The 15,589-nt window shown below is 38.8% G+C and overlaps 1 protein-coding gene across 1 annotated transcript in view; it reads right to left on the bottom strand.

The window, feature by feature from the left end:
- ROBO1 (roundabout guidance receptor 1) overlaps positions 1 to 15,589 on the bottom strand; it is a 643,691-nt gene that overhangs the window by 38,946 nt on the left and 589,156 nt on the right. The window contains exons 15-18 of the mRNA XM_068180592.1: positions 13,710 to 13,831; positions 11,307 to 11,538; positions 9,942 to 10,063; positions 6,247 to 6,418 (exon numbers count right to left, since the gene is read on the bottom strand). Coding sequence (XP_068036693.1) covers positions 6,247 to 6,418; positions 9,942 to 10,063; positions 11,307 to 11,538; positions 13,710 to 13,831 — 648 coding nt within the window. The remainder of the gene's footprint in view (positions 1 to 6,246; positions 6,419 to 9,941; positions 10,064 to 11,306; positions 11,539 to 13,709; positions 13,832 to 15,589) is intronic.

Raw genomic sequence — 15,589 nt, 5'->3', positions numbered from 1 at the left:
CCTTAAATACCCCCCGCATCAAAATAAAGAACATGTATTTTTCTACAGACTATTTTTTTTTTTTTAATAGAGACAACACCTTTAAGAATTGGGCTTATCTGCTCTTTCTGTAGTGAACTTTTGCAGGAACCTTCTGGGAACAGCAGTAAGAAGATGCAGTTAGTGACCGAGCTTTCTGACTGAAGTGAAGCAACTCAAAGCCAAAATACTGCCTTCCTGATGCTTTACCACCACAGTGAGTGCTCACTGGAAATTTCATTACTGCACAGGGCACAGGCAAGAATTCAGAGCCTTTACTCAGAGTGGATATTGTTTTACACATTCCACAGCTTGGTCTTTGAAATACCCACTTTTACTCCTGCACAAATCCAAGAGATAGTTGCTACCTACTATTGGTAGGGACATCAAAATCAGAATGAGAGATCAGCGTTTTAAGGAGAAAGGTGCTGTTATTAATTCTATTAATATGAGCTATATAAGAAATGAAAACCTATTTGATTAAAACCAGTATCTTTTCCTTATGAAGTAAGCAGTGAACAGATTTTTTTTTATGATGGCAACTTGCATTATGCCAAAATAAGAAACTGCAATACAAACAAGAGATGGAATCACAAGAAATTATTTCCCCTGGAAAAGGATACCTTTTTAAATGGAAAAGGTTAAATTAATAACATCTTCTCCCAGTGAAGGATTCCAGATTCCAGGTTTTGTGACCTTGAACTCAAATGTCTATTTTGCCGAGAAATCACCCCTGCCTTTGACTGCTACCTTATTGGAAATTTTATTTCATATTTCAGCTCTCTTTATCTTCTGTGATCCTAAGTGCACTGCCTAGCCTGAAAGTTCACCAGGCAGACTCATTCTTTTCTTACTAATACACTCTTTGTGTCTGCTGGGTTTATAGATTTCATGCCTATTTGTGCAAGGTTAAGATGGGTTGCTTCAAATTTTATGGAGACAGCCAAGTGAAGTTCCACACAAGTGGCCAGATGGGCTTAAATGTATAAAGTACACTGTGACCAATGAATTAAAGCTGTCATCTCATCTTTTGTCTCTCTGCAGCTGAGGCCATATTAAGATATGAAAACTTGCATCGTCAGTCTCCTTTTCAAAATGAGTAATTTCTGTGTTTTTAAACTGCTACAATCCCTTATACAACTAAATGGAATTGAATAAAACATTTTTGGAGAGCCTCTGGTACTGAATAAATAAGAGTGATAAATATTTTTTGTCTCATCCTTAAAATGGATATTTTAAAACAATAAATCCAGAAGAAAAAATAATCACAAACTCAAAAACCAAATAAGAATGTTTTTTAAACATGTCAACAATTCAGTCATACAGAAACACAGCACTTTTATGCATAAACAGTTTGCATTGCTCAGTCAACATGTGTCTGATTATTATAAAATCCTTAAGAATCTTTGACTGTTTATTATACTAATTTTAAATCAACATTGATTTCATGCTATTATTTTACTTGCAAGTGTAAGAACAGCATAATAATGAACTTTCTTTTAACAAATTAGGCCTCTGGCACACTGAGCCATTACACTAGCTGGTATATACCTATGCATATGGGAAAGAGAAAAATGCATCTATGTCCACATATAGTCAAATAAACAGCATAAGAGGAGATGGAAGGGCTTTCACATTTTACTACATCCTAATCCTCTTCTAATTCAAAAATAGAAAGTAAGCTAAATATAAAGAGAATGAAATTTTGTGACATCCTCATCACTAAAACCTTCCAGGAACATTATCTTGGAAGCCTTTCTTTGAGAAGGGCATCTTCCCTCTCCCTAACAGCCTAGTGAGATTCTGAATGATCAGTCTTGGAAATAACTCTTGAACTAAAAAGAAAAAAACCTACTTTTTCTTCATCCCAGGAAATTTCTGGAACTTCGACTGATATATAAATGGTTCATAATGAACATTCCTGTTCCTGCTTGCACTCTTCAGGGAGATGTGCCAAAACAATAAGAGAACATAAACATTCTATGGCAAAGTGCATCCTACTGCCAGAGCAGCAGCCGCAGCATTTAATGTACTTGGAAATGCCTCAGAGTTCTTGGAGCAGGCTGATCCCACTGCTCCCTGAAACTAGCATATTATCACAGTGACTCATCCCTTCTTCTACCCCAAGATAAGAGCTTTCTTTTTAATCACAGTTGCTATGGCTATTGCTCACAAGCTACTTGATTTGAATGTCTTGAAGCTCCAAGTCTCAAACTTCAATGGAAACTAATTAGAATTTACATAGAGAAGAACTGGAACCTCTAATACTCTAATGTTAAATATTCATATAAATAATAATAATGTGAAAGCTAACATTTAAGTTGCTAAATGATAAATAAAATATTAATATATATTTATGACTGGAAAGCCAAAGATTAAAAAAAGACAGGAAATTCCAGGTGTGCAAGCAACTTAACTTTGCCTTGTACAAATATGACCTGTGGAAGGGTACTTTTGCATATGTATGCCTCATTCAGTATACAAAATGTACAAACACTGAGTAGGAATATCTAAATGGTGGTGACGTTGGTAATTCTGGCAATTAAAAACTTGCAAAAATCTGAAACCTGTAACATATTGTTTGAGTGTTATCTCAAACATATGTGCCTTATGCAATATGAAAATTATTTTGTGAAATATTACCAAGGTAAGAATATGCTATTTTGTCTCCTTTCTAGATGCATGTTTCCAAAACTGATAAAATATCAATTGTGCACTTTAATCTTACAACATACACCTTGAGGTGACAGCACCAAACTGATTTGGAAGGGTTTAGTGTGAGGGGTAAAAATAAAGATTACTTTCTTAAGTTGTTTGCAGGCCACAAACAAAAATGTCAACAAAAAACCCTTTACAACTATCAAACTCAAAGTACCTTAAGGGCTGACAGAGTAATATCCTGAAGGAATGCTAGGTAGTTCACAAATCATATCTCCTAAATGAAGCAATTAGAATAATAAAGATTCAATGAGACTTTCTTGTGTTTTGTACACTTGAGACATCCACTGGTTGAATAAGACATTCAACATTTACAGTAATTGTGCAGACATCTCTTAAGAAATAACTGCATACCACATATTCACACAAATCATGTGTTTAAGAGTAACATTAACTTCAGTTGTGGGGCTTCTAAGCGCTGGTACCAGAAACAAAATACCTCACAACATGTTCCAATGTCACTACTCACCTGTCAACAAGCATAGGTAATGCTGCCAAGCTACCACAGGCAGTGTCCCATCACTCTGCAAAAGCTAGGCTACAGCTCAGCAAAACATTGTTTGCTAATTCTCTTCTTTCTGTACAGAGCATTTCTGTAAACAACGTCTTTAATTTACATGTTGTGACAAGGAAATAAAAGGTTCTGTTGAAATTCTGTGATTTTGTTTCTCCACAGCACATTGTTATAGGCATAATATAGTGAGCTGTGGCTAGGTTGCATGAATTTTTTTCCGTAACATGAAAACTTCTGCAGTCTTTCTTTATGTAAAGTATCTTTTCTTTTAAAACAAATAAACAAACATTTTTTTCAGTGTGGAATTCCACAGAAAGCATTAAAAGGCCATTCAAAAACCAAGAGGCAAATCCAGAAGCTTCATGCAGGGTGTTTTAAGGAGACACATATTTTTTCAGTTGATCTCATGATTTTATGAATAACAAGCAAGTTATTTCGTTGGCTTGTCCCTGGTGGCACGGGAAGTCTGGGGTACCACAGCTCAGTGAGCTGCTTCATGTCAGCAGAGACGTGGAAAATGAAAGAGCTTCGAGATTACAATTTGTACCTGTCTTTGTAACAGGTTAAGTGCGTGCACAAGGTCATTTATCACAGCTCAGCTGATGCATGGGACTGCGACTGCACGCCTCAGCTCCCGGGGAATCCAATGTCTCCTGTCCTCCCCTCTCCTTCTGGAAGGCAGTCCCGCAAAGGTGAAGCTTCCTCCTGTCACACACCCAGCTGAGACTCTGCCCAGGCATGTCCCCGAGTCACAAACCTGGGCGCATCCCACACAGCACACAGGCCCAAAGAGGAGACCCAGCCACAGCCCAGTCTCACCTTTTTGTACAAAAAAACACATTATAAGGAGATAGACATTGGATTTTAATGAAATGTTCTTATTTAAAAAGTAAACCTTAGAATCACACAGTATATTCTGTTTTCCCATGTGGAATTCCTATTTCTATATTTTTTTTTAATAAAGGATTGCACTAATTCAGGTATCAGGAAAAGATTTCCTGAAGGAATAGTTGGGAGAAGGGTCAGAAATACAGTAACATGAAGCTGTTACACAGTTCTTAGAGCACATACATATAGCTTGCCAGGACTGTTTCAAACCTTGTACAGAGCATCTTAAGTCCTCTTACCTCCCCCTCCCTGGCCTCCCTTCCCTCTCTCTGTAACAATGTTATTTATTGCTGGTAAAAAGTGCCAACTGATGACATCAACAAATTAATTTTCTCTCTTCAGAAAGCTGCCCAGAAAACTCTGCTCCACCCCCACGCTGGGAGCACTTCTAAGAACTAGGAATCCAATTCCTTGAGGGGGCTGGAGGAGAACTTGCATTACAGGGCAGAGTTGAATAATCTGCAGCCATTCCTTTACCTGGATGATTTAGGTCAATCCGTGCTACCAAAGAGTGCTAAGTTTTTAATTTGAGCACTAATTTTCAGCAGCCTCCTGCAGTTGCTGAAAGGGTTGCAGCACCATCCAGATATTTCATCATTCTGTTTCTTGTGGCATGGATCTCCACAAGACTCCTCTCTCCACATCTTTGCCATGTAACAACCAAATTATGGGATTTACTACAGTACACCTAGATTTGGCCATGCCACTTAATTAGAGGCAAGCAGTGAAAGCAAACTCCAAACATGGGGAAATACATGTATTCTACCACACTTGCACATCTGAACACCTTTCAAGGTGTGGGATCACTTCTTGTTTCCTAACAGAGTAACAATAAAGGCCAGGAAGCCAGAAGTGGGCAAAACCCTTACCCTGAGAGTTTCATTTGTTTCTTTTTCCACTTAGCAAACTTCAGTGTGATTAAGTTCCATTATAAAATTCACCTTCATTTAGAATTTGCTTATCATCAGACAAAAGGGAAAAAAAAAAAAAGTGGTTATGGAGTCCTTGGCTTTGAAGATTGGAGGTTCTCCTCATAAATCTCACTAATGCAGAATTTTCAAAACCTAGGCCATATAGAATAAGCTTGATTTTGACTGGCTGTAGAAAGCTGTGAATGGTAGCTGGCTGTAGGGAGGAACAATCCAACAAATAACTACAGTGTTTTCCTGTAATAATTCCATAATAATGGAATATCATACAAGCTGTGTGCAATTTTATTGTAAAATCTCCATCAATGTAATTGGGAATCATATACCTGTCTAATTTAAGTAACCTGAAGATGGCCTTCCTTTTAATACCTAAGGAAATGTGCAAGTAATTTTCCATATTAGTTGCTCTGTCTTGTTTTCACATGCTCTTAATTACAGATTTTTAAATACAAGTGAAATAAGAAGGTAGATCTACTAATGATACAGAGACAGACAGGACATAAAGTCCAAAGCAACATGCTGAGCTTGCTTACATAATTATACACTGTAATGATAAGGTATTTTGCCCCAGGCATACTATAAAGCAGCATATGACTATACTTAAAGCTACTTTAAATAATCTTCAGCTAACCAATAGCTGAAGATGCATTTTTCCCAGAAACGTCCAGGAGCAATGTACCCGGTCAACATTTATGACAGTGATGTTTGGTGTAAATGAGATTAGAAGGTCAGATTTTAGTAGATAATTTTTGTACATATTTTTGCCTGTACCCACTAGCTTTCCCACATAGTCGATATTTGTTGTGCCTAATTTTAGGATGCTTTTTTTTTTTGCTTCAGTAACCATAAAATCTGGTCAAGACAAATTACATCCCTAAAGTGGATCAATACCTAGTGATTCATACTCTCCTACAAGTTTTTAATGGTGAAAATTCACTTAGAAAAGTCAACAACTAAAAAGCACTGCTGAATAAAAACACCCCTGTGTTGTTTTAATCCCACCTTTAGAATGCAGTTCTGAGGCAAGTTTAAAACCAGAAATGCCAAATCTTGCTATTCCTGAGATCAAGTAACACTATCTATTTCACTTGTCTTGAAAGTATTTCTGGTGCCATAAAAGATGAAAGCAAACAAACAGAAATCACCCAAACCAAGAGGCAGGGTTACCAGGAAGCTTACCTAACTGGATAAACTGGGGATCACTTTTCACTCCAGGTCCTGCCCCAGTGCTTGCAGCCACTTCCACACTGTATCGGATACCGGGAACCAGGAAGGGGATGACCACGGAAAAGGTGGTGCCATCCACTGTCTTGTTTATGTGGTATCGGCTTTCATTGCCAAGGCACCAGACCTGCAGGGAGGTAAATGCATGGCACGTGTAAATGTGCAAAATTCAGCTCTGAAGGGTAAGAAGAAGGGAAGTTGACACATTCTTTCCTTCTGGATGAAAAAATTAACACTTTGTCACTGTTCCAACATCTGAAGTCCTGGACTGCTATCCTAGGCCCTCTATGAACACTGAAAAGACACTTCTTGTTCCAAAGAGCTGCTCCAACTACTACCATTATTTGATGAGTTTATCACAATTCATTTAGAGTTCAAGAAGTGCTAATGAAACTACAAGCACATAAGAAATGAGGAAAGTCCCACAGCCAAGAACTATTCACATAAACAACAAAGAGCATTCAGTTAAATGAGTTTGCAATTCTCTTCTTCAGGAATTATGTGTCACTCAAGTGCACAAGCAAGTCTTTAATCACATGACATCTTAAGAGAACTGATGTCATGTTGGAATCCAAATGGTTTTGGTTTTTCTTTTTTTATTTTTTTTTTAGATGGCAGCAAGGGGCAAATATTGAGTGATATGCTGTCTTCTAATTGAGACAATGGCGGGATATCAGACCTCATTTTTTTGTTGAGACCAAGATACAGGTCTAGTGGCTTCAAATCACAACTTCATATATTACACAAGTGACATTAAATGGCTAGGAGAAACAATATGATGAGATATCTTTATCTCTTTAGGCCTGAACCACTAATGTGGCAAGTGTTTTTAGGAGGATGGCTGAACTCCCAACTGCTATTCAAGGTGCAGCAGCAGCTCATCTACATCTGCTAAAAAAAATCATGAAGCTGTGCCTATTTCCTTTTTGTGCCTTTTCCACAAATGTATTGCTCAACAAAGAACACTTATTCAGAAAGTTAAATTAGTTAAATTCAATACTTTATCTGTAAAGAAGCAAACTTGGCTGAGAACAGCAGCATATCAGAACCTGGGCCGATTGTACACAGGAGGGAAGATTTTGCTTTCAACATATGGAGCGCCTAAAAGATTTAGTACCCAGATAGCTGCTTTAAATCCCTCATGCAATTCTGCTGCTGTGGAGACTGCCAGGTGAGGGGGACAGACTTTCCATGTAGAACAATTGCTACAGCCCCTTCTGTACAGCCCTTTCTGCCTGGACACTGGAAATTTTATCTCACCTTCAGGACATTATAAAGACCCTTTTTCCTCCTCTGGATGCCACGGAGTGCAACAAGGCTAGTGGGACACTGTGAGGATGTGAAATGCATTTTAAGTTCCTTTGAAATCGAATCCCAGCACAGGATATGTGTAAGTGCTGCTGCAGAGCAGGTCAGAGCACATGAAGAGAATCTCCTTTTTGTGTTCTGATACTACATAGAGACTCTTTCAATCAGTGCTAGGGGTAAAGCTATTACTAATACTGCTCTTGAATTCTAAAGGATGGGCACAAAAATGCTCTTATATAAATAAGAATTCAATTAAGTGAGGAACAAAAGACTTAAATCTACATTTGGTCTTAAGTCATTTTCACAGAAATTATTACTGCTACCTTGTAAAATGGTGCATGTGCAAACAATGAAACTCATTTATTATGTACTTGTAATCATGAACCACTAATTCAGAAAAAAAAGCTTTTGTTCTTAGGTGCTCAAGTACATGGAGAAGTGCATGAAACAAGAATGTCAGGCCAAACATCAAGTTGTTCAGTACTTGCCATCCTTCATTTGACTGTATACATAAATAGGCAAGTGAACATGAACCTTTAGAATGTTATAAAAGAAGAATGAATTCATATTATAACAGACACATAAGTGAAGAGAGAATTAGTATAACAAGAGAATTTCTAACTTTGTGTTGGGGAAGGAGAAAATTACCTATGCTGCGACTTTGAATTTCTGGGGTTTTGTGTATGCTATGACAATTCTTCAATTAAGATAGTATCCTTCTTCCCATTTATTTTATCCTTTAATTAAAGTAGGTACACTCTTGCCTTTGATCTGTGTTGTTGAGAAAATAATGAACTGCCCCACATATGCATACCTTTTTTTTTATTTTCTGAGAGAAAATAGAAGATAGAAAAGGGGAATAAAAAAGAGGACATTTTACAAGACTTCTATTTGAATTTCTTTTCTTGTTATTAGTTCTTAATCTAAAATCAGCATATATGTAGTTGTTTTTTTTTTGACAAAACTAGTAATTACATATAGCAACTTAAGTAGGAATGGCATATATATTTTCATAGATTATTTTTTTATGTCAGTTTTCTGTCCATGGTGAAACGCACAAAGGAAAGCAATGGCATCAATGCAACAAATATAGATGCAAAATGTGCCACTGTGCCACCTATTGCTACATAAGCACTACAGTGTGCTTGCTCAAGCACCTGATAGCCTGTCACCTAAAAATCCTGGGAGGCGGGGTAGGGATTATCTCCAGTCAGAAATTTGAATTTCCTGACTTTTATCACTGTGTCATTGCAACCTTAACATTCTTCTGATGCAGTTTCTTGCTGTAAATAATTCTTAAGGTCTGGCTTTAAATAAAATAACTTCACAAGTATTTTTTCCAATTATATTGTATTATATATCCGAAACTAGGCCATAAACAGATTTTATTTTACCAGTTGACCAAGTTCTGCAAAGGGTTTTATTATTCTAAATTGACCATGAAGCTTATAAATCTCTTCCCATTTTTACTGAGAAGAAAAAAAAAATCAGAATGAGTTTTGATGGCTAGGAATATAGGTTTATAGCACTGTGTTTAAACCTGAAAAATAGCCAAGACATTCTCATTTAAAAGATTTTCTCAACAATATGCATTTGCAGGGGGCTAAAACCAAAGCTCCTGCCCTTCCATGGCTACAAAGCTTACTTGATGTCTATATTTAAAACATCTCTAGCTTGCTTAGGAAAAATAAACTTCATTTACTTTGCCATGTAAATTATCACCAAAAAATCTGAACTGCAAATACATTCTGTGTTCATAAATGAATAACAAAAAATAAGTATTTTTTATGTACTTTCAATTTGTTAAAAATTAAATAACATAATGAGAACTGGGTTTGGAAGAAAAAAAATTTCTATGCACTAATAGATTTATTATCACAGAAGCACATTCTTTCCTTGGAAGTTTTCCATTTGTTTTAACTACCCAGTTACGCATAATTTACTCAGATCTTAACACTGTTAATTATTATCCCTGAGCTTTTCAACTCATTAAAGCCTGTTTATATTTACTACCTTGGCCAGTGTCTTAGAGTCACAAAGTGGTTCTCAAACAGGTATGATTCCCTCTCTCCTTCTGTGCGCACTTCCCAAGTCATAATGAAGGCAAGGCAGGAGCTGTTTTAATTAAGAGTGTTGACCCTTTGCTTTGATTTATGGAGGCTGTTTTAATTGCCTGACACCACCTAGGCAGAATCACTAAATATGGAGTTTGATTCAAAGCAGTGACTTTCTCTCCCATTTTCTGAGTAACCAGAAGATGGAGCCAAGCATCCACGAACAGCCCTTCCCTCGCTACTTGGCCACGCTCCCTCTGCCAGGGGACCAAGCCATGCCAGCAGTACCTTATATTCTTGAACCATCCCGTTCTGGTTGTCCTCAGGGGGTGGCTGCCAGGTGACCACGATTGCTGTCCCGTTCCCATCGTTCTTAGTTACTGAAACACTCTGAGGTGGAGCGCTTGGAGCTGTTTGTTCGGAAAGAAGGGTTGAATGGTTATGTCTGTCACACCCACGAGCCAGTTTGTTCATGCGGAAGATGGTTTCTGAGCTCTACAAATGCAATCTTTTGTGCCCCACCCTCCACTGAGGGCAGTTTGTGCCCACAAGACAAAGTGATACAGAAGGAAAATGTACGACCCAACAACTAAGCTCTGAGTTCTGCTGTAGTTTTGCTGTGCAGGCCAGGAAAAGTAACACTCCAAATTGTACTCTCAGATATCCATTACCTGCATGTCACAGTTCTGGGCACTGAGTTTCTCACTGGTCTCAAATCATCTCACCCAGGATCAACAGTTTTGAAAAATAAATCCTTTACAGTCCCCAGTCTAAATCTCAGTTCCTCTAGCATGTAGAAAATAATGAGTAATATAAAACTTATTAAAATCTGGACAGAATGTGCTCGTATTAACGTATTTATAATAATATTTTATGTTTTGAATTTGAAATAATCTTTCTAAAAAGTGAAGGCTTAGCTGATGCTTAGGATGAATGCAGCTGTGCACACCTTTTCAACCACATGCAGCAATACACTGGAGCTACACAGCATTTGTAATGGGGGAAGAAGATAGAAAGGAAAAGGTTGCACATCCTAGCAGAAGGCACTTTCAGAGGCACTGGCCACCTTGCATACTTATCATGCCTGTGCAGCAACAAAAGGAAGAGCTTTATGAACCTTGTCTTTTTAGCACATGTATGAGATGGAAATACATAATTTAGTCCACTCTATCTGTTGCCCTCATTCATCTTTCTATTTTGTCTCACTGATTGATCCACATATAAAAGCCTTCTAAAAACCATGGTTTTCATTCCCCCAGCTACACTGCTTTGATGATTTCTGTGGTGTCTGCTATCTACTCAAGATAGTGATTAGCAAGTGCTTGAATCTGACAGAAGTCACTTGTGACCAGCCCATGAACTCAGCAGGGAGGATTGCACACACTGCAGGGAAGATAAAAAAGCGCATTTCTCATTGTGTGTTGGAGGGGATTTTTGCACATCCCTCTCTCTCTCTTTCTCTCATGCCTGGCTCAGAATATTTACTTCTGTGTCACCAAACAATTCACATAATGATCAGTCTCCTCTGCCACAGATTGCTGCTCTCAAACAGCATGCACTTCAAACAAGATCAAATAATGAACATATCAGAGGAAAGCCGGCCAGGCTGCTACTTCAAAAAGGAAAGATGAAGACAGTCTAGCTCCTACTTGCCTTCTTCCAGGGTCTTTGCAAATTTCACTTCACTATCTGCTCCCTGAAACTCATTAAAGAAAGGGCGGGCCTTGATTTCGTAGTTTACACCTTTCTTCAGCTCCGGAATGATAACACTGTTTTTGGTGGGAGTCCTCACTTCAAAGATCAACCACTCTGATTCTCCGTAAGATGCTGGTGTAGGCCGGTACAGAATTTTATATCCTTGAATATACTGGGATTGCTGGTCCACCTGGCAAGACAGCAGAACACAGAACACATCCATAAACAGACAGGAACCAGGGGTGATGGCCATGACAATGTGCACAGCCCCTGGCTTGTCCCTCATGTTACTCAAAGCAAATACCACTGCCAAAGCAATAAAGGCTCCTTGCATTACAGCAAATTACAGGCCTGACTCACAAGTGCATTAATCTCTTTGATGCTGGTAGAACTGTGCTGGTTTCCCTGGATTTAGGCAGGCATTAAAGGGGGATAACAAAGTCGTATAATATGCCCCAGCTCCATGACATGAACAGTCTTTGCATCCATGAAGCAAAACAGCTTGGCACAGGTCAGACTGCTGCCCACCTGAATCTGCAGGGCAGGGCTGGACACATGGGGAAAGGGAGATCTGCAGTGCCAGGGCTCAGGGTGATGAATATGGAGATCAAAGAGAGAGCCTGTCAACTCTCCTGAGGTGTGGAAACTTCCCAAAACCTGTGAAATGAGCACCACTTCCTGCCTGCTCCTTTTTGGAGAAAGCAAATTGAGAGGGTGGCCAGCTGGCACTGTGGCTGTCAGAGGGCAGATCTCCCCAAAGACTCCCCCCGCCATGTCCATCCACTCAGTGGGAGGCCCTCTGCTAGAAGGAAAAGGCCAAGTTGCAAGAGGGAACATAAAACTCAGTATGGTAACATGGATGAGACTTGGAAAAGCAAATCAAGCTGATGCTCAGTGGTCCTGAGTGCTTTTCAAACTAAGTCAACTTTATACTAAATGTATGGAGAAAGAGATCTGAGTGTAATCAAGGACAGATCCAATATGTTTGGCTATAGCTGAAAAAGAAAGCTACCTTATACAACTGATCTTTCGTGGAGCATTCACTATCTTTTTAACTGCTGGTTTCAATTTCTGATGAATAAGGAAGTCCAGTAACAACCACAATAACATTTTTTAAGTGCATCAGATTTTCCTGTTTTCAAAAATCTCATACAATGATATAATACAACTGTGTGCTTGCAATTTTAATCCAAAGAGCAACACATTTCATTTTTAATAATCACATAAAGAATGAATGTGTTAGCTGAAACTGAGGTAATGCTTATTTTTGAAATTGCAGAGAAGCCACAGGCCACCCAAGAGACTGACAAAAGCTGCCTGTCTGGAAAAGGTTGTTCTGTAGGTAAAGGTCAAACAAAATTTGCTAGGAACCTCAAAGACGTTGTAATGTATTAGTTAAAACAGGAGATTGCCCACTGCAGGTGGCTGTAGTGCAGGTGAGAGTGTAATTACTGTGCAACACAGCAGACATTATTGCGGCATCGAGGAGCCCTGGGCATAGATCAGGACTCCTCCGGGCTATGGCCCTTCTACGAAGTCAAAATGCCTTTTGTTCCTGTTCAATATATTCTGCTATGGCATGGCAGGAGCTACAGCCCATGCTGTCCCACACTATCCCTGCCAATATAATGGAATGTTCAGATGAAGTCCCACAAAGACCTCAAAGCTTACTCCTTACGGTTTTATTTCTGTACATGGTATAATTATATCCCCAACATTTTCTTAATTCTGCATTCCATTTTAAAACTGATTGTTGAGTTACATTCCTCACTCTCTCAGTTTCTCTGCTATGTCCTCCATGTGGCCAACCTCCTGCTTTCCTGCTGCCAGAGCAATATCAGTATGACACTGCCTTTTTTACCTCTTTTCCCTGCACCACGTGTACTCAGGGCACCACAGGAAAGGAGAGGTTCAGATGAAGGCTATCTGATTTGGATGTGTTTGTCAGTGTGTCTATAGCAGAGAGGTAACACTTTCCAACAGAATTATGCAGTATTACTCTCTACAGGGGACTGACAGACAGGGAATTGCCCATGTTGTCACATTAAGGGACTGATACATGTCCTACTGAATCAGTGGAAAGGCTTCAAATGATATGACTGAGGAGGTCCTTTAGCTTCCAGAAGAGGACTCTGAAACCCTCACCCTATTGTAAACAGCACTCTCTATGGAGACAAAGATGGATAAAATGGGTAAAATTTAATGTAGTAGAAAAGCAGAGCACAAGTAGTAATCTTTCCAGGGAAAAACATTTTCCAGCATACAAACTACTCAGCTTCCTAAAGTGTGACCTCACTGCAGTGGAAGCAGGACATCTCAGCAGCACATGTAAGAACCAGCAGGGTATAGATTTGTACTCACAGTCCAATGAACTTCGATTGAGGAGGAAGAAAGGATAGTAGGGTTGTGCAGGTGTAGCACCACGTCACCCAGCTCTCTCTGGACCTGCTTGTGATCCACACCTTGACTTGTTGGTGGAACATCTGCAATAATTTAAGATTCCATTCTCACAAGTACACAGGATTGTTGAAATAAGCACATGCAAATACAAATGAGTGTGTCAGAAAGTAAATGATGCTATCACTAATGAAGTTGAACCTAAGTACTTCCTAAGCATGTAAGAAAAAACTACATGAAGCATTTTCTTGAACACATCACCAAAGTTTAGGTAGTACCAACTCAAGACACTGCACTTCCTTTGACAGAAACATGAGGGTAATGCTGCACAAAAAGACACACCACACACAAGAACAGCTTTGGTAAATGGCTACAGCACCATTTCTTTATTCTTTCCTGCTGGGAAGACAAAATATTCTACTGCCCACTGCCAATTCCAAGAGACCAGGAAACCTATAAAGATCAGCAAAAGAAGAAGCTGTATCTTTAGATAAATTAGTGACAAACTTACTTGGTGTTACCACAAAATAATGTTACCAAGCAGAGAAAAGATAAATTAATCATATGGTTGCAGCTTCTCTAATGGCAAGAGGCTTCTATAAACAGGAGGCAGAGCCAGTGAGGCTGTCTGGATCGTTTGATATTTCGTCTATCCTATAGCTGGAAGGATTATTCTTATGCATGAAGGGACAAATTCCTCTCAAAACATGCAATATTATGATGAAAACACATATTTTTTGCATATTGAGCCCTTGGAAAGCACATTTAACTGAAATAGAATGACTGTCAGACGTGTAAAATTTACAGGGTAATCACTAAGAGGGTAACATGTACTATGGAAAGCAGAGTAACAGTTTCTGTTCTAAGTTCACATCTCACTCCTTGATCACCTAATTTTAAACAAACACAATGCTGACTATGGCTAAAATTCTGTGACCGGAAATTCATGAAAAGTACTTCAAGTGATTACTACTGAGGTTAATGTGTAGTCAGTGAGTGACAAATCTGGATTCTTAGCAAGCAACATTGGTAATAACAAAAGAACAAAACCAAAAAAATCCTCCACGGAGTCACTGCTATATCGTATGTTCTGCAAACGGTCCATTATAACAGGATTTCCCTACTCCCAAAGTTTGAAAGCATTAAAGATAAAAGCTTCTGTTTGGGAGCATTGCCTAAATATCACCCTGCTCAGAATGTAACAGGAAAGCCAGTGGAATAATTAGTTCTAGCTTTGCTAGTCAGAAGAGATGAGTCATCCACAATATGGATCAAACTGTTCACAGGCTCAGCCATTTGCACATCTGTGCTATAAAATGATGTGTGTGCTCTCTTGTTATGGCTCCGAGCTTCCAAGACAGGGACTGTCAGTGAAAACACCCAGGAATGAGGCTGTTAATATCTGTAAAGTGTGAAGATGAAGTGTACTAGGAAGGCAGTGCTGAAGGGATGAAGGCACTGAAAGCAGTAATCTACCTTCATCTTGGTTTGTGGACTGAACAAGCAGTTAGGATCAGACTGTATCACCCTCATGACTAATGCCAACTGGAAATTTTTGAACTTGCTTAGCTAGACCACAACTTAAACAAAAATGAAATTATATTGGAAGAAGAGCAGAACTGGTGTAAAAGACTTGACACTTGGTTACATTTCTTAAAATTGGAGAAAAGTTTATGTGTTAACTGCTATTTTCACTGAGGTCTTGTGTGGCTTTTGGGTTTCCAGCTCTTCTAGGTACACAGAGAACAGTGAAACTTTTCCATGTCATTATAAACTATTCAGTTTAGTGAACAGAACATTTGCTCTTTCTCAGAATCAGGTCAGTAATCAGTTTGGGACAGACA

This window comes from Anomalospiza imberbis, chromosome 2, assembly GCF_031753505.1.
Source record: "Anomalospiza imberbis isolate Cuckoo-Finch-1a 21T00152 chromosome 2, ASM3175350v1, whole genome shotgun sequence".
NCBI lineage: Eukaryota > Metazoa > Chordata > Aves > Passeriformes > Viduidae > Anomalospiza > Anomalospiza imberbis.
Note: the sequence above shows the minus strand (reverse complement) of the source record. Positions and strands in the feature narration are given on the sequence as shown.